This window comes from Suncus etruscus, chromosome 3, assembly GCF_024139225.1.
Source record: "Suncus etruscus isolate mSunEtr1 chromosome 3, mSunEtr1.pri.cur, whole genome shotgun sequence".
NCBI classification, from domain to species: domain Eukaryota; kingdom Metazoa; phylum Chordata; class Mammalia; order Eulipotyphla; family Soricidae; genus Suncus; species Suncus etruscus.
This window is the reverse complement of record NC_064850.1, coordinates 131132935-131152313: the sequence shown is the minus strand read 5'-3', so window position 1 is coordinate 131152313 and position 19379 is coordinate 131132935. Positions and strand designations below refer to the sequence as shown.

Genomic DNA, 19379 nt, shown 5'->3' with positions numbered 1-19379 from the left:
CTGATGCATTATCGCAAAAGCAGAATAATTAAACACTTGGCTTCACATTTGTATTGAAGACAAAAATTCATCAGCTTGTCAAAATTCCAAGTGTGGAAGGATCCAGAATGCCATCTGAGTTATTTTTTGAGTTGTGAGGTATTAATGGAGTACCAAGGACTTTGTGATATAAAATTATGGGAAATATAGATTCTATTTATTTGGAATTAAAATACAGAAACATGCTACAAATAACTAAAGAGAAAAACTTATCAAATTTAATTAAATTTGTGTGGTGACAAGTTGAGAGCCATTAAAAGTGCTTCTTGTTCATGAAACACAAAGGGGCTTAATAGGTCAGACTAAGTTATATCTGCTTTTCTGAGATATCATTTGTAGTCATGTAACTTAGGACACGTTAATGTTAAATAAAACTGATATGTTCTATCATTCATTTAAATATTTAATGACTGCTTGTCTTCTCAAAATGGTTATTTTATATGGTTTCTTAAGTACTATGTGATTTCCTAAATATTAGATTTTGGTATTTAATGGAATCAATAATAGATTGGCATTTTCCCATTTAGTTTATTTTTTTGGGCAATAGACATTCATTTTTTTCCTGTCTTAGTTGATATAACCACACATTCCTGTTGTGTGATCTTTAGGATTTATAGTCTAGATCTGTCAAACTACAAATACTTATAAAACTGCTTGTTTTCTGGTTTGTCGCTTATTTTCTTTCTCAGTCTCACCACAGTGCTTTCTTAGACTAACAGGGAATGAGATACAAAAGGTATTTATTTGTCCTGAACTCATTTTGAGAGTCATTCTTGCTGTCTGGCTGCTTGCTCTCAAATCTCTGGTATTTACACCTATAAGCAGAAACCTGAGTTGAACAGAAATTCTCAGCTAGATATTCCCCGGTTTGGATGAGTCTTTTCTTTGCTGCTAGGTGTAAAGATTGAAAATGTTAGACTTAACTTTTTTCTCTATTTTTAAAATGAAGGGTTTTGTAACAGAGAAAACTCCATTTCAGAGTCAAAGGGTTCTTATTTGGTGGTAGATAGGAAGAGTCTTAATTTATTCACTCTTTCTGGTTCACACCTCATTTCTCACAGATGCAGAGTCAGATGTTGGGTACTAGAAAAATATGCTCCTACATGAAGGTGCCAAGTATATCTTGTTGCTAATAAGTCCTTTCCAAGTTGGCCAACATAAAGAAAATGCATCATCTTTCCTTTCCTCTTTTGATTTTAGCTGTGGAGTTCTTAAAAATTTTAAACAATGGAATTCAACATTTACACCTTGAAACATATTGCTGTTTTCTGGTCAAGTTCAGGCCCTGTATGTCAACAATGGCAAAATTAAGCTTTTTAAAATTTAGGCTTGTTCATTTTAAATTAAAAGTCACCACCAGTGGGAAGTTCTGAATTGTTAAGAATCTAGAAATAATTCACACCACCATTTTTTTTTCACATGATCATGTAAAACAATGACTTTTGTTAAGTTATCTAATTCTGAAATAGAAGTCGAATTTTAGGAGTAGATATTTTGGTTTACCAAAGTAAAGAACATATAGAAAAGAAAGAGCTCTTTATTTTTTTTTGGAGGCAAATTCAGATTTAGCTCTTGTGTCTGCGCTTGTTATTTGACCTTGTGTGAGTTTGGCACTAACCTCACTGTCTTCATCTGTCTTTGGAGTAACATTCACCTCACTGAGGTTCTTAGTCAGTGAACTTGAAAGAGAGACCATGGGCCCGGAGAGACAGCACAGCGGTGTTTGCCTTGCAAGCAGCCGATCCAGGACCAAAGGTGGTTGGTTCGAATCCTGGTGTCCCATATGGTCCCCCGTGCCTGCCAGGAGCTATTTCTGAGCAGACAGCCAGGAGTAACCCCTGAGCACCGCCAGGTGTGGCCCCCCCCCCCAAAAAAAAAGAGAGACCATTGCAGAGGTACCATATATCATAGTACCATATATCTGTGTGTTCCTTGTGTACAACTTGGTTTATGTTGTCAACAATCACACCCTGTTAACTAAAATATAATTATAAAAGTACATAAGATGATGAGAAATCATTTCCATTGTAAAACTCAGGAGATGACTCATATATTTTAGACATTGTATTTTCCTTTTAAAAAACCACGCAGTGCAATTTTATATTTGTGTAGAGTTTGGTTAAAATACACGTATGCTGGGCCCGGAGAGATAGCACAGTGGTGTTTGCCCTGCAAGCAGCCGATCCAGGACCAAAGGTGGTTGGTTCGAATCCCGGTGTCCCATATGGTCCCCCGTGCCTGCCAAGAGCTATTTCTGAGCAGACAGCCAGGAATAACCCCTGAGCACCGCCAGGTGTGGCCCAAAAACCACAAAAAAAAAAAAAAAAGATACAGTAAAGACATCGTAAAAGATTCTTAAGAAAAAAATGTGGTTAGCAAAAAATAGAAAAATAGTTGCTATATTTAGCTTAAAAAAAAAACAAACACTTTATAGTATTTAGTTTGACTTAAGAACAGCAAACTGTTCCTGGTGCTCTGAAATTTTTGTTTTGATTTATTATTAGCTATCTGTTTATTGAAAATTAGACTCAAATGCCTGCCAAAGTAAAAAAAAAATGTAAATTTGTTATAGAGGAAGCACTTGCCTTCCATTTTCTAAAGTAGTTTTTTCTAAGTTCAACTGTGGATAAAAATAGAATCAATTATTGAAGTCCTTAAAAATGTAATAAAGCCCTTTGACAGCAGAATTCTTGTATAGATCATATAGAAACTTTACTAGCACCTATTTATGTTGTCAGTAATGACATCTTCTCAGTGGTGGGAATCATTTTATAACTTCTCAGACACTAGACTAAATTACTCTGCCAGATTATGGATAAAATAAGCGCATTAAGTATAGAAGCCAATAAGTTATTCCTTAGGTTTTCAAATGAAGACCAGAAAAATACTCTATACCCAAAAACTCTAGAGCTTTTCATGTCATTAATTTACTGTTTTTGAAATTTGAAGCTGTCACTTACTAATGGCTTAGACCGGTCTGCAAATATAAAACAATGTTGAAAACCACTGACTTGGACCATAATATTATGTCTATTGAAAATAAAGTGAGGCAGTACGTACTTCTCATCTACTGAGACTAAAAGCATTAAAAATAAAATTATTGTGGATTATTTTCTGTGTTAATGTGATGGAATAACCCACCAAAAAAAGAATGATTGAGACCTGCCATTTGTTATTGTTGGTTTCAAGCATGTTACTTACTGTGTAATTTATAACCTTTTTACCTCTACACGTCCATATGTGTTTTATAAGAAATGTTCAGCATTTATGAGATTTTTTTTTGTCTAAAACCAGATCAGTTTATTTGTTCTGTTTTTGTAAATCTTCATTAGAACTTCTGATCGTATAGAAGATACTTCAATTCTTAGTTTCTTCTCCTACTTCTCAATTCTGTCTAGCATTTTTTCTTTGCATAGACTATGTAGCCTGCTCAACAGTTCTGCATCTCTACTCAGTAGTGCTGTGTGGGTTTGTTGTTGTTGTTGTTGTTGTTGTTAATGCATCCACAGACCCTATTATCATTTATCACTTTAAGATTTAAAATGCATTGAGGTACAAATGCTTCTTAATTTAATGTAATCCCATTTGTTTATCTTTGCTTCCACTTGCTTAGTTAATGGTGTTTCATCCTTGAAAGGAGGGTTAGTCCCTGGTAGGAAGCTTACCATAAAGGGAACCAGGGGAATGCGTTTAGAACAGAAAAGGGACCACTGTGAAATGATAGTTAGAAATGATCACTTTGGACAAGAACTGGTGTGAAGGCGGGAAAATGATATGTATGATAGTCTTTTAGTAATTATTACAAACTAATACTGTTTGTAATTCTGTTGAGAGAGAGGGAAATAAAGGGAGAAGAAAAGTATTTGCTCTGGGGTGGAATGCAGAGAAGAAACTGGGAACATTGGTGATCGAAAGTACACACTGGTGAAGGGATGAGTGTTGGAACATTGTATGACTGAAACTCAAACATCAACAACTTTGTAACAGTATCTCATGATATTTCAATTTTAAAAAGCCATATATTGAAATGAAAAAAATTAATATTCAGCTTATAAATTGACAAGGCCTGTAGGATATGATCTTATTCACATCTATTTCATCTTGGCCATTCTTTTTCACCAAATCTCAGCTGCCTCCACCTTTATTTTGTTCTTTGACCACACCAAATTGATTTTTCTTGAATCCATAAAGCTAGTCTTCTTGGGTGGTAGTAACCTACATAACCTCCTCAGGTGATTTTTGTTGATGATGGAATGTCTGCTAAATATACTTTTCTTGGAGAAACCTCTCTGATCACCCAAAACAAAGAAACTTAGTATATTCAACATCATTGTATAATCTCCTTCCTCCCTTCCTCCCTTCCTCCCTCCCTCCCTTCCTCCCTCCCTCCCTCCCTTCCTTCCTTCCTTCCTTCCTTCCTTCCTTCCTTCCTTCCTTCCTTCCTTCCTTCCTTCCTTCCTTCCTTCCTTCCTTCCTTCCTTCCCCCCACCTCCCCCTCCCTCCCCTTCCTCCTTTGCCTGTCCTCTCCCTCCCTCCTACCCTTCATCCCTTTCTCCCCTCCCCCCCTCTCTCCCTCCTTCCTTCCCTCTCTCCTTCCCTCCTCTCCTCTCATTCCCTCCCTTCCTTTCTTCCCTCCCTTCCTTCCCTCCCTCCTTTCCTCCTTTCCTTATTTTTCTTTCAGTGTTTGGGCCACACTCAGTGCTGCTTAGGGGTTACTTGATTCTATACTCAGAAATCACTCCTGACAGGTTCAGCCGTCCATATGGGATGCCAGAGAATTGAACACGGGTTGGTCATTTCCAAGGCAAATTCCCTTTGTAAATTTATTTTGCAAGTAGTTTTGTCCCCTCTATACTCATATACTTTGACATTAACTAAAGATATTCATTTTAAAATATTTTCTCAGCATAGCTTCCTCTTTCTTTAGAGGTAACCCAGATATTTTATTGGTGTTTTGAAATCTACTTAAGGATACTCGTGGGAACAACCATATATTCTTGGTATTTGAAAAGAATAGTGAATTAAATACCTTGGATTTAGGCATTATTGAATTTGGAATTTTGACTACATATTGATAGAGTCAATGCTTATGTATATCTATGTTCTAATCTTCACTGAAATCATCCATTTTATTCTTACTCATAGTTCTAACATTTTTGAACTTGAAAAGTATTATGGCTTACTGAAAATACATTTTCTCCCATACTGGATTAAGAAACTGAATGTGTTTACTTTAGGTTTTTTTTTTCCTCAGATTATCTAGGTGAAGTGCTTCAGTGAATTAAATAAAACCTTAATAAACTCAACTAATTAACCCAGCCTTCAGCCTGACCTCACTGTGAGGAAGAGAGCAGGGATTCTGGATAGAATGCTGCCAGTTGTCTGCCCTACTTGCTTTATGCCCTTGGGGCTAGTCACAAAGTTCCCTTAGCATTTGTCATTAGCATCTTTGAGGACATAATTTTCTTAGATTTCACTTTGTTAATAACTGTCTAATTCTCGGGAATTCTAGAATTTCACCATTTTAGAACAGGAAGTGACCTTTGAGGTCACGGCACCAGGGGTAGAATTGAGACCAGAATCCAGTTTTTCCTATTTGTTCCACACCCTCCTACCTCACCAGAGTTCTGTCCCACCCAGTATCTCCACATTAAATTAACCCAGATTTCCTTTTTATCTTCCTGAATTAGTCTGTGAGTTTTTATTGTAATTAGAGCTTAAAATTAGTACTTTAACTTTGAACTTAAGATCAGTGATTATTTTCCTATCAAACAAGATTTCATGTGGAAGCTTTCTCTGTCCTTCAGAGCCTTCTGTTGAGCCTTCTTTGCACTTAGTTCTTGAGCTTTGGGTCCTGGAATTGGTGTACTGGCAGTGTATCAGAATACCCATTCATTGAAGTAGGGACTCTGACTTTTCTTTTATCTTACTGAGTTTTTTTAAAAATTATTTCCCAGCACTTGATCATAAAAGTGAAGTGCTGTTATGAAATCTTAATGTCTATATTGATGAGGTTTAAGTAATCCTCTATAGGTTTACAATAGTACTTGGAAGCATTTTCTTGAATTATTGAATCCATTACATTTACAACTTTTTTTCTTGTTGCTGTGCCAGCAGTTAAACTGGGGACCTCACTTGCAAGGCAAGTATCATACAACTCAGTCACATCCCAAAGCCCTCTGCTCATTGTATAGTCCATCAACCCCATACGACATGTATATTGACTAACAAATTTGAACTTAGTGTGCCCAGAAATCTTATTTGGAAGATCCATCAGAATTGTACTTGCTATTGGTATTGTTGAGACACCAATAAACACTTGGTGTCCCAACTCTTTTTTTGATAAATTCTCAAAAATAGTTAAGATTGGCCAGTCCTGAATGCAAGTGTTAGTGGTTTGTGGAATAACTGATATAGCTTTGCTCAGCAAGACCTACTTGGTATACTGATTTGGTCTAGTTTTAAGGAAATAATGGAAATGTTCAGCGCAATCTTTCTCATGTTAGTTATTCTCATGACTAAATGAGTAGACTCTCTGCTGTGAGATTAAATCTCTCTAGCAAGGATCAAGTAATCCAATTTTTATCCAGTCTCTTGTCAATACATTCACACCTATTTTTTCCAGTTACCATAGATCTCATGCTCTTGCACAAATAAGTGTAGATCATGTTTCACACTGGTATATGTCTTCTTGACTGTTAAGTCTACCCAGAACTTTCACACCTTTCTCAGAGCACTAGCTGAGAAGTAAATTGTTGTGTGCTAGTATAATTGTTTCCCTTTGTGTATAGCTTATTGTAGATGGGGTATCAATTCTGTTGTTGTTGACTTTGGGTTTGGTGTTTACGTTTGATCATTTTTTATTTTCTTCAATGTTCATATGGCTGTTTGGTTTTTTTATGGACAAATGGATCAGGAATTCTGATTATGATTTTTTGTATCCCTGCAGGATACCTCCTTTAAAATTCATTATCTTTTCCTTTGATAATTTTTTAATATAGTTTTGAGAGAAGCATAATGAATTATAGTTTGTTTCTTGCAAAAAATAATGATTCTTATCACTAGTTAGCATTCTTACTGCTCTTATCCAACTTTATGAATTTAGAATTTTTAGGAATCTAGGGGCCGGAGAGATAGCATGGAAGTGGTGCATTTGCCGTGCATGCAGAAGGATGGTGGTTTGAATCCTGGCATCCCATATGATTCCCTATGCCTGCCAGGAGGGATTTCTCAGCATTAAGCCAGGAGTAATCCCTGAGCACTGCTGGGTGTGACCCAAAAACCAAAAAAAAAAAAGAGTTTTTAGGAATCTAGATCAGGTAAAACAAAATGCAGTAAATGGTTTACAGAAGAAAGAGTTTAAATCCAGGACTAAAGCATAAGCATTTTATATCACTTTCAATTTGAGATTTCCAGTGGTGGTACTTACTTTCTGTAACTTAAATAGTCAAGTTATACTTAGTTCAGTGTGTATATACTAGAAGAGAAAATAGTGTTTGAAAATAGTGATCTTCAATGAATGGAAAAGAGAAATATATAAATTTTAGCCTCAAGAGAGCAAGAAATAAGTATGAATAGCCTTGTAACCACTGTGTTTAAATTTAAAAAAAATTAAATATGTATGAGGAACAAAATCAGTACAAGTATAATGGGTCATTTTAATGTAAATACATATCATATAACAATATTTTTATAAATATTATATAATATATAGGGGCCAGAGTGGTGACACAAGCAGTAAGATGTCTGCCTTGCCTATGATAGCCTACAATGAACCGCAGTTCAATTCCCCGGCATCCCATATGCTCCCCCCAAGCCAGGAGTGATTTCTGAGCGCATAGCCAGGAGTAAGCCCTGAGCATCACCTGGTGTGACCCTAAAACCAAAAACTATATATATGTATTACATAATATATTAAAATGTTTTGACATTTGGTTACAAAGGTGGTAGAATACATTTTAAAATTCTTAAATAACAAGTTAAATTTATAAGTATTTTACCTAAGTTTATTTTAAATTTTGTTTAAAAGTCAATTTCTTTGCTTATATTAGCATATGGGTCCGATGAAAGTAATAAAAATATTTTGAAATCTACATGGATATTCTTGGTATGATATAAATTTATGTCCTTTCATATATTTGAAATTAAATATTGATTCTAGTGAAATTCCAAAAATTAAAACTTCTTTTTTAAATTACATTATTTATTTTACTTTAAATATTTTTTATTGTATTTAAAATTTACTTTCAATACTATGTATTACATAGTTTCTCATAATTTGTTCCAAGACCAATTCCACCATTAATGGAAAATTCCCCCTCATTCCCACTCATTCTCACCCATTCCCACCAGGCACGAAATAATATATATATATATATATATTATATATATATATATATAATATATATATTATATTTTTTATTTACAAATATATATATTTTTTTGTGGTTTTTGGGTCACACCCGGCAGTGCTCAGGGGTTATTCCTGGCTCCAGGCTCAGAAATTGCTCCTGGCAGGCACGGGGAACCATATGGGACGTCGGGATTCGAACCGATAACCTCCTGCATGAAAGGCAAACACCTTACCTCCATGCTATCTCTCCGGCCCCCGAAATAATATATTTTATATTCCTTTTTTACAGGTAACTGATGAGATTATTTTTTAAAAGTAGAGCAATAAGAAAATTTGTGAAAATTAATGTAAATCAAAATGAGGCCATTAAGTCTTTGTCAGAATGTTTGCTAAGTGATTTGTTGCTAGTTGATTTTCTTTTATTTGCTTTGTTTCTGAACATTATGTGGCTTTGAATCCACATTAACATCTATATTTGTGTGTTATCCTACTGGGATAACAGTATTGAAAAAAGTTCTGCATGATCCAGGAATTCCAAGCTCTATGACTTATATTTCAGCTTTTATGGAGCATGCTTTTAACTGCCAGGTCTTCTGGAAGTACAAGGGAGAGGGAGGGTGCCTGCACTCATGCCAACAAATTCCTAGTGATGTCATCCCAAACACTGCCATATCTGGAGCTTTGGTGGTTTGGTGTCTCTGCAGAGTTGAGTGGTTAAGTAGGGAAATTGGGCCATTGGCTAAGTGGCACCTGTCGGTGCTGTGTGCAGCTGTCATGGCTTTAACAGGGTGAGTACTTGGGTTGCTTTCTCATCCCAAAATTGCTGTTTTGAGCTGTCCGGATGGTGTACCCATGATCTTCTATGACATGGCATACATCTTTTGTGAGAATAGAGTGAGTCTATGAAGCTGGCTGAATGCAGACATGTAAAAACCTTTCATTTTAAGGCTAAGTACTTTATATCTCAATAGACATTAACTTTTTATGTTATTAAAGTTAGTCAAAAAATAGCAAGACTATTTATTTCTGATAATATTTATGTGGTGGAACCAGACTAGATTGGTTACAGAGAAAGATCATGAAGAAGCAGAGATGATAAGAATTCATCAGAAACTCTTGTCAGCAACTTATAAAGCAAAGAAATATGGTAGCAGCTGATAAAGGATATGATCATGGTCAAGGGAAAGTTACTGTTTTTTTGTGGGTGGAAGCAACTAGAATATGATTCCATTCAGGCACAACTTTAATTTGTCAGATGTGCACTAAATTGGGTAGGGACTTGTACTGGGGTTTAGACAAAACAAATTGAATTCTGCCTCATGGCAGGTGGGCTGAGTCTGGGAGGAAACAGAGGACTCAAGCAGGTGGGAGGCAGTTCTAACATCCTCCTGAGCCTGGGAACTTCCATGAGTGGTCTGTAGCAGCCACATCAGTCAATATACAGCCTATGCAAAAGGAAATGAGGCAAATGGCTTTGTCTTTATGAAGCTGAATATGCTTCTAAACATTGATCACATTTAATATGTTTTGTTTTTTCCTTAGTCCAGACTTAATTAGATAGCCACAGCTCACTGTACTCTCTAGCTGGGTGATGGGAGAGTATTATTAAAAAATGGAGAGTTTATTAACAGAAAGAAAGATAAAGAAATCCATTTTGGGAGTCTATTTCTACCACTGACCATGAAGCTTTTGGGACTTGGTGAAAGCCTTCAACATATTTATTTGTTTCTAAGCAACTATTTGTTTTTATATCTGGTAGAAGTGAATTACTAAGGTTAATCTGCTTTCTAAAAGATAGTATGATTATAGTTTCAATTATAAAATGCTTCCATCTTGCATCTTTCTCCACTGCTTTTTCTGTAGATGTACCATTTTCCAATAGAAAGTGCACAAGAGAGATCTAATATTTACCTTCACGATTTGGTTGAAAATATATAATGTAATAATATGAGAAAGGAAAATTTGTTCGTTTTCCTTGGATTATGATCTTGGTCTCTGTTTGAACTTGATATTTACTGACTTTGGGCAGCTGAGCACATGCCAAATTGATGTGTCTTTTATTTAACAAAAAAATAACTGGTGATTGTTAAAAGAAAAGACATATAGACTACAGATACAATATTTACTTCCTGAAATTGATTGCTTATTAAAATGCTAATATTCCATTTTCAGCTTATTAAACATATTCCAATGCATATTGTGAAAATAGAAACCAAATAGTAGCTTTACTCTGGAGTTTTATTTTGCATAATTTGATATTATACTAAGTAGTATATCATTTGCAGAAAGTACCACACTAACCTTTTGCTTATGATGTTTTTATCATAAAATTGGAATTAGGAGGAAATAATGTGACAGTTTGTGGATATTAACCATATATATTGGTAGTCGTTGGCACTGTGGCTCTCATGATGCTTATGTAAAAAACTTCTTAAACAGGCTTTTCACTTAATAGGGCAAAGTTCTTTAGATATGATCATTTTTAGTTCTCACTTCGTAGATGTGAAGATTGAAATACAAAATATATGTGTCCTTTCTAGGAAACTAGTTGATGGGCCACACCCATCAGTATCCTGGGTTCATTCTTTGTTCTTTTCTCATGGATCACTCTTGGCAAGGTTCAGGGAACCATATATGGTACTAGGGACTGGACAGGGGTCAGTTCAATGCAAGCACCTTAACCTGTTCTGTCTCTCCAACCCAATATGCCTTATACGTTTTTAGTACTATTTTATATTGATATCTATAGTTTTTTTTTTTAATATGAAGCAAGCAATCCAGGGAGTTGATAGGAGCCATGAACAAGCATATGGGAATTACCTTGTTAAGGGCAGAATGTATGAAGGGTTAGGCTACACCCCTTCAGTGTGGCTAGTGCTTATCCAGTATCAGATAATTTATGTCTCTGAAGAAGCTTCTATTATAACGGTGCTTATTAATTTACAAGTGAATAATAGCATTATAGGAATAAATATTAAAAGGTATTTGCTTCTGGAGAATGCATAGATTCTGAAATTGTGGAAGTTGATCAGGGCCCTCATGAAGGAGAAGGAAGGAAAAGAACATCCACTTCCATTATTAGATTGACTACTCATTAGTGATCCATGAATAAAGAACCAAGAATTAGTGTAACCCAAGTTCGTCTTCCCCAAATACCATGAAGTATAACCACTTTTGCCCAGTAATCTGCTAGAAATTCAAATATATATTTAGGTGATGCAGCACATCAATTTCTCTGAGGGGCCAGAGTGATAGCACAGCATTAAGGCATTATTAGCTTTGCACGATGCTGACTTGGGACAGACCTGGGTTCAATCTCTGGCATCCCATAAGGTCCCCCAAGCCTGCCAGGTATGATTTCTGAGTGCAGAGCCAGGAATAACTCCTGATCACACTTGGGCGTGGCCCAAAAAACAAACAGAAAGAATCAAAAATTTTTCAGAAACTTAGTGCATCTAAATTATATAATTGTTATGATATTAATGTCATTCTACAGTCATATGTAAAATGAAGCCTTACTAGAATAAAATCTTTACAAATCAACTTTTATTTTGTCATATGTTAATTGTGAAACCTTTCCAGTACATATGTTGATGGTAAACTGGACAAATATCTGTTAGGTGAGAGCCTCGGGATTGTGTTAGCGATTCTCCATATTTTTTTAATGGTTCTTTCTCTCCCCATTTTGCACAGTGCATTCTAGGTTTTGTGTCTTTATTTGTTTTGCTTAGGGAAGACTATTGCCTCAGTAATTGGGCCTTTTCTTTTTCTGCATGCAGAACAATCAACCATGACAACTGAATCAGGATCCGATTCCGAATCCAAGCCAGAGCAGGAAGCTGAGTCCCAAGAGGCTGCAGGGCCACAGGGTCGAGAGGGGGCCCAGCAAAACCCTGGATCAGAGCTGAGTGCTGAGGAGCAAAGGCAGGCACTGGAACAGTTCGAGGCTGCTGCTGCAGCACACAGCACTCCTGTGAGGAAGGAGGTGAGCCCAATGTTCCCCATTTGCCCTGCTCCCCTGCACTTGCTAGCATCACCCAGAAAATCTATTAAATAATGTTTACTGAGCTTTTCCAGAATCCGGTCCAACGTTTGTCTCTTAGCACTAGCAGTAACTATGAGGGGTTATCTGCTTTGTCCTTTCAATTTGCAAGCAGATGAAAATTTATGCTGTTTTAACGCTTTCAATGAATGACATTCCACAACCTTGCTTGGAAACTTCCTTCATTTAATTAAAGCACTAAAACTTTCACTGAAATCTGGACTGCAGTTTATTGGTTTTATCTCGGTTTATAGGAAGGATAGAATCCTTAACTTTGAGGCTTGACTTTGGTTCTGTTTTTTATTTGAACCTAGTGGTTATAACTTAGTTTGAATTTTTTTTAATTTTATTTTTTTAGCAAGAGGTTGCTCTGAATCTAATATATAATATATATAATAGCTTGTATTGTTTTCTATGTACAGGTATATTTCAACTTTATTAGACTTATTTAGTAGACAAGTTTGTTAAACTTGTCTTTTGACTATTTTTCTTAATACTTTTCATACAAAAAATATACCTGATTTATATATGGGTCTTGAATAAATTCATGTTTAAATTTTTCTGTTTGAAGTGTTGAACTTGGAATCACCACATTTTAGAGAACCAACTTATGTGTAGTCAAGAAATCTGAGCGTTCTTGTAAACAATTGCTCTGCTCTTAATAGGTGGAATATTAATTCTAGATGATGTGGGAAGAGATCTAAAATCAGTATGTTAGTGAAATTCTTTGGAAGATGCAACATATTATGATAACATTTAAACTCTGTATTAACAACCTGATGATTGCATTTTCCCCATGTCATTTAAGTTTCACTTTAAAAAAAATTTGGGGGGAGACAAGGATTATATCCTGGGATTTACCTGTGTTGTGGTCTCACACGTGAACCCTACACTTTGCCACTGAACTACATCCCTTAAATGGTGTTTTTAAAAGGCTATTAGGAAAAAGATTTATTTTTGTGCCTGATTATATTCTATTATTTTTGATTGAAGATATTTAGAAGTGGAGATGCTCCTCCCAACTTGTTAAATAAAATCTAAGAAGGAGTTGCTGCAAGTGGGATGGTCATAGTGTTTTTTTTATAAATTTTTAGAAATAATGTTAATAGATAGAATTTCCTTTTATTATTTTCTTTTAACTCTAAAGTGAAATAGATACGGGAGTGGGGATAAATGAATAAACATTGAGAAAGTAAATTTTCCATACCCAGATATCATTAACTTCAGTTTTATCGCCTAAGAATGTGAGATGTTTGAAACTAAAAAAAGAGTGACATTCTGCCATTAGAGGGTTAGATGATCAGCAACTAAATTCTGTCTCTTTCTTTTATTATTTTAGTAGTCACAGAGAACTCTGGTCCTCAGCTTCCTATTTACAAACTGAAGAGACTAATTTCTTTTAATTATAGTACGTTATATAACTAAAACTACCATTTTATTTGAGTTAGACTACTCTTGTAGAATTTTTAAGGGGTTTTCAAAATGCACAGCAACGTTTCAATGTTTGTTGTGTTCTAGTAATCAGATATCCATTTAAATTATCTTTGTCTAAGATGCTGCTGTGGTTGATATATAAGTAACCCAAAAAGCTCATTCTCAATTCAAGTTTTTATTTTAGTAGAAGAAAATGAAATTTTATCATTCCTAATACACATTGAAAGCTGATTTTAGATAGCAATTAAGTAAAAATATAACTTCTTTGCCTATGCTGAAATGAAAAACAAAGTTCAAAATCTGGGGCTGGGACGATAGTGCAGTGCTAGGGTGTTTGCCTTTCACTTGGCTGACCCAGGACGGACTTGGGTTTGATCCCTGGCGTCCCATGTGGTCCCCCAAGCCAGGACCGATTTCTAAGCACATAATAGCCAGGAGTAACCCCTGAACATCACTGGATGTGGCCCAAAAACAAAGAAACAAAAAGTTTAAAACTCTTCTGAGAGTGAGTTTTTATAAATATGAATTAAGATTATTAATATAAAATTTTAAGGTAAACAAAAATGACTTTAATACTCAAATTAATACTTTTTATAACTTTTTCATTTCACTCTTGCCATTTATTTTAGTGCTTTGATATGGAAAGACTCACAATCAAAAAGTAGGATCAATCTGTAGAATGATTTTTTTTTTCTATTTACTCATGTTATCGAAAATGATCCTTTTTTTTTTTGGTTTTTGGTTTTTGGTTTTTGGGTCACGCCCGGCAGCGCAGCACTCAGGTGTTACTCCTGGCTCCACGCTCAGAAATTGCTCCTGGCAAGGGGGACCATATGAGATGCCAGGATTCGAACCAATGACCTTCTGCATGAAAGGCAAATGTCTTACCTCCATGCTATCTCTTGGGCCCGAAATGATCCTTTTTACAGATATTGACCTTTGAAGTAGTTTGTTCATTTTTTCTCCCCTGGGTTTCTTTACTCAGAAAATCAGGGACTTTATTCTTAAGCATACCTCAAAAGTTTACCTTGAATTCCTGGGAAAGGAAAAAAAGAAAGGGCTATATTAGTAATTTTGGGGAGAGTGTGGGAATTGGCCACACCTAACAGCACTGGCTCAGGATTTACTTCTGATTTTGTGTTCAGAGATCACTTCTGAAGGTACGCAGGGTACATATGGTACATATGGTACTTAAGGTAAATAAGGTACATATGAAGTGCTAGGTATTCAAACTAGGATTAGTTGCATGCAAGGCAAATGCTCCTATACTATCTCTCTGACCCCCATCTCTCCTGCTCCTGGGTAGAAGACATATTGCAATAGCTATAGTAAAAGAAGAAATATATATATATATATATATATATATATATATATATATATATAAAATTCAAAATAAATACAGCCAAAATAATGTGGTGATTAAATTAGATTGTTGTAAAGATTTAAAGGCTAATAAAATTAAAAATTAGAATAGTCAACTGACAAAAATGATATGTTCTCAAATCTGTGTACTTTTAGACATAAGGGTAATAGTATGTTCATTAGAGAAGATATTTTATGTTTATTCAAGATGCTAACTGTATGTTAGAGTCATTTTCTTTGGACTATGTATTTGCAGTGACAATGGTAGTCTAAACCATGAGAATTGGCACTATATCAGTATGGTCATTTAATAGCTAAAGTAGTGTAAAAAGAGTAATGAGTGTTCAGAGAAATTACTCAAAAGAATTTATTTAAGGGTCAATTTCATCCTAACATGGGACACTGCATTTTTGAGTGTAGCCTAGACTTGACTTGTGATTTCAAAATATATAAAGCTTTTGGGCAGATTAGATCTCTTTTTTGGGGGGAGGGGGCACACCCGTTCAATGCTCAGGGGTTACTCCTGGCTATGCACTCGGAAATTGCCCCTGGCTCGGGGGAACCATATGGGATGCCAGAGGATCGAACCATGGTTCGTCCTAGGCTACCGCTTGCAAGGCAGACGTCTTACTTCTAGCTTCACCTCTCGGGCCCCCTGGGCAGATTAGATCTGTTTTTACACTTATTATAGTTAAAAAGAAACAGATCGATTTAAGGGGATTGCTGAAGAGGAATTCAGTGCTGCTTATTTCATTGATTTAAAGAAAAATAAATATTTTAATATTTATGAAAATTACTGAGAAGATTCATGTTTAAAGGTCTCTTCTAGAGGTTGTTATTATATTCATATATCTGTGGTAATTATGGATCACCAATTATTAGAAGGATCCAGTGAATGAAATAAAGATAAGATAAAAGCGATATATTCTTTGTGGGGTGAATGGGAGGAAACGCCTAAGTTCAGAGGGTTACTCCTGGCTTAGCACAGGAATCACTCCTAGAGGGCTTGGAAACCATATGGGATGCCAGAGATCGAACCCATGTCAGCTGCTGCAATACAAGCACCTTGCCTGCTGTACTATCTCTCCAACTTCCTTTATATTATTTATTTATTTTACTATGGGGTAGTGTTTATATGACTAGGTATCATATAGGGCAGGGGTCCTCAGACTTTTTAAACAGGGGGCCAGTTCACTGTCCCTCACACCATTGGAGGGTCTGACTATAGTAAAATCAAAACTGATGAACGAATTCTTATGCACACTGCATATATCTTATTTTGCAATGAAGAAACAAAACAAATACAAATACAATATGTGGCCCATGGGCCATAGTTTGAGGACCACTGATTTAGGGTGATAGTTTGATACTCTTCAAAATAACCACCACAGAAATACCAATCTCCTTCTACTACATCCTAATGGACCTTCCTCCCCTAAATAATTGTAAAGACTTACCAGGAGTCAATTAATACACTTCTTTGCCTAATGAAATTTTGATCGCATATGCTAGCTCAGTTCTTCTAAGTTAAGCCTTTGAATCAAATTAAAACAGTGCCCTGTAGATACATCTTATGGCAAGAGTATTTTAAGCAAAATATGATTTGCATTATAAATCCTGATTATGTGTGTGAGCATACTTATATATCTCCATTCTTGCTGTCCTAATTCAGATGATCTCTTATCCTCTAGAAAATAGGAAAGCATGTTTCTAAAGTGATCTGTTATGTTCTGAACAATGAAATATTTATTTCCCATCTTGCAGTGAAAACTGTTGATTGTTTGCTCTTCACAGGTCACTGATAAGGAGCGGGAATTTGCTGCTGGAGTTGCAAAGCAGCTTGAGTATCAGCAATTGGAAGACGATAAACTTTCTCAGAGATCATCTAGCAGTAAACTATCCCGATCTCCATTAAAGATTGTCAAAAAGCCTAAAAGCATGCAGTGCAAAGTGATACTTTTGGATGGATCAGAATATACCTGTGATGTGGAGGTATGTTAAAATATATTTTGCCCCTGATATTACAATCTGCGGAACGTTTCTATAAATTATACATACCTCTATATTTTCTACTTTGGAAAATTATTCAGACCTACCTTCTAAATACAAAAGTTTTCAAATAGTCTCTAATAGGGTTTCAAGTAACTAAAAATAATTAAAATGTTCCCAAAATGTTGTACAGGTGTGTGTGTGTGTGTGTGTGTGTGTGTGTGTGTGTGTGTGTGTGTGTGTGTGTTTTAAAGAAAGAAGATATCGCCAACACTACATGATGGAAAAAAAAAAGAAGATCCTAGCTATAAGTTATCATCACCTCATGAACTTTACCTTCTTTGCCTGAATAATTAATGACCAGATTTTTATTGGCAATTTCTTTACATAGAGAAGTGAGATAATTTGAACTGTTGTTATCCTTTTCTTGCTATAATAGAGCATACTATTCGTTGTTTTGGGTTTGTTTTTTTTTTTAATAAAGGAAACCAAAATTCAATTGTCGAGGAAGGAGCAAGTAAATGATTTTTTGTCATAGGTGCTTAGTAAGAACAAGTGGGCCCGCAGAGATAGCACAATGGCATTTGCCTTGCAAGCAGCCGATCCATGACCAAAGGTGGTTGGTTCAAATCCCGGTGTCCCATATGGTCCCCCGTGCCTGCCAGGAGCTATTTCTGAGCAGACAGCCAGGAGTCACCCCTGAGCACTGCCGGGTGTGGCACAAAAACCAAACCAAACCAAAACAAAACAAAACAAAACAAAAAAAGAACAAGTTAACATCTGAGAACAATCCAGCCTCTTGATAAATGTTTGTGAATGTTCTCTGGGTGTATAGAAATACCTGCCAACATGAACTTGGATCCTAGGAGCAGAGAAGCATAACAGGCATCTGCTCCTCACAGAGGGAAAAAAGCACCTTACTTTGCTAGCAAGGTAATTTAATTTTAGCTTGAACATTTTATCCCAAGAGCCCTTTTCTTCAGGCCTTCCCTTTTCTTGCTATAACATCATCTGTCCTTCCAAGCAAGCTCCTTCTGCATGCTAACACAATTGACCTCTTCTGGGTATGCCTAGATCTCTTCTGGGCACTACAAGCAATATCTGTATGTGTTTTGTTTATCTGTATGTATGTCTATTCCTTTTTCCTCATGTTAGTAACAAGCCAATCTAAGTTTTCCACTACCTAAGATAATTCTTCTTGGCTTTCTCTATTATGCTATTTCTGTTAAAATTTGCTTAATTTGGGCCCGGAGAGATAGCACAGCGGCATTTGCCTTGCAAGCAGCCGATCCAGGACCAAAGGTGGTTGGTTCGAATCCTGGTGTCCCATATGGTCCCCCGTGCCTGCCAGGAGCTATTTCTGAGCAGACAGCCAGGAGTAACCCCTGAGCACCACCGGGTGTGGCCCAAAAACCAATAAATAAATAAATAAATAAATAAATAAATAAATAAATAAATAAAAATAAAATAAAATTTGCTTAATTTACCAAAGCTTTCCCTTTTTTTCTTTCTTGGAATAGAAGATTCACATCTATTTCATGTTGATAATGACACTGTCAGAAAGAGGTCATGTTATTACAGCTGGAAGAAGCATGGAGGTTGATCTCAGATTTAGTCTATCATATATTAATTTACTAAAGTTTTGTCATTCTATATATTGACAAATGCAGATGATAGTTGCAAAGAATAAATTCAGTGTTCTAAGAACCTTACCTATAGGTTTCTGTGCAATATTTATTTCTTCCATTTTTGCCTGATTTGGGCTAATCTTTTAACCCAGAACTTAATTATTCATTTTGATGTTTATTCTGAAAATGGGGGGCTCTAATATTATTTTTCTGCTTGAATTTTACAATGAAGTTTAAAAGACTTTCATAACTCTAAGAAAATAATCGTATTTTCCAGAGTGAATCCACTTCACAAGAAATTTCCTAATTTTGTATGTGAATAAAATATTTCTCCCCTTAAGTTTTACAAATCTATTAATTGAATTTATATAATTGAATAAATAGAGTTATTTGGAAGTTGCCTAAGGAAGTGTCTGAAAGATTGTATAGTGCTTCACAGGTGGATAAAATAATCCTTAAGGCTCACTGATAGGACATCTAGAGTTGATCATCTTACTAAAAGTATACCCTGTGATTTATATACACTATAAGT

General features: G+C 35.6%; 1 protein-coding gene across 27 annotated transcripts in view; it reads left to right on the top strand.

The window, feature by feature from the left end:
- The window catches only part of EPB41L3 (erythrocyte membrane protein band 4.1 like 3), a 232394-nt gene that overhangs the window by 120748 nt on the left and 92267 nt on the right, over positions 1–19379 (top strand). For 26 of the 27 annotated variants that reach the window (XM_049769977.1, XM_049769973.1, XM_049769976.1 and 23 more), the window contains exons 2-3: positions 12172–12377; positions 17025–17222. In XM_049769977.1, coding sequence (XP_049625934.1) covers positions 12172–12377; positions 17025–17222 — 404 coding nt within the window. The remainder of the gene's footprint in view (positions 1–12171; positions 12378–17024; positions 17223–19379) is intronic. The other variant, XM_049769956.1, reaches the window with a different exon arrangement.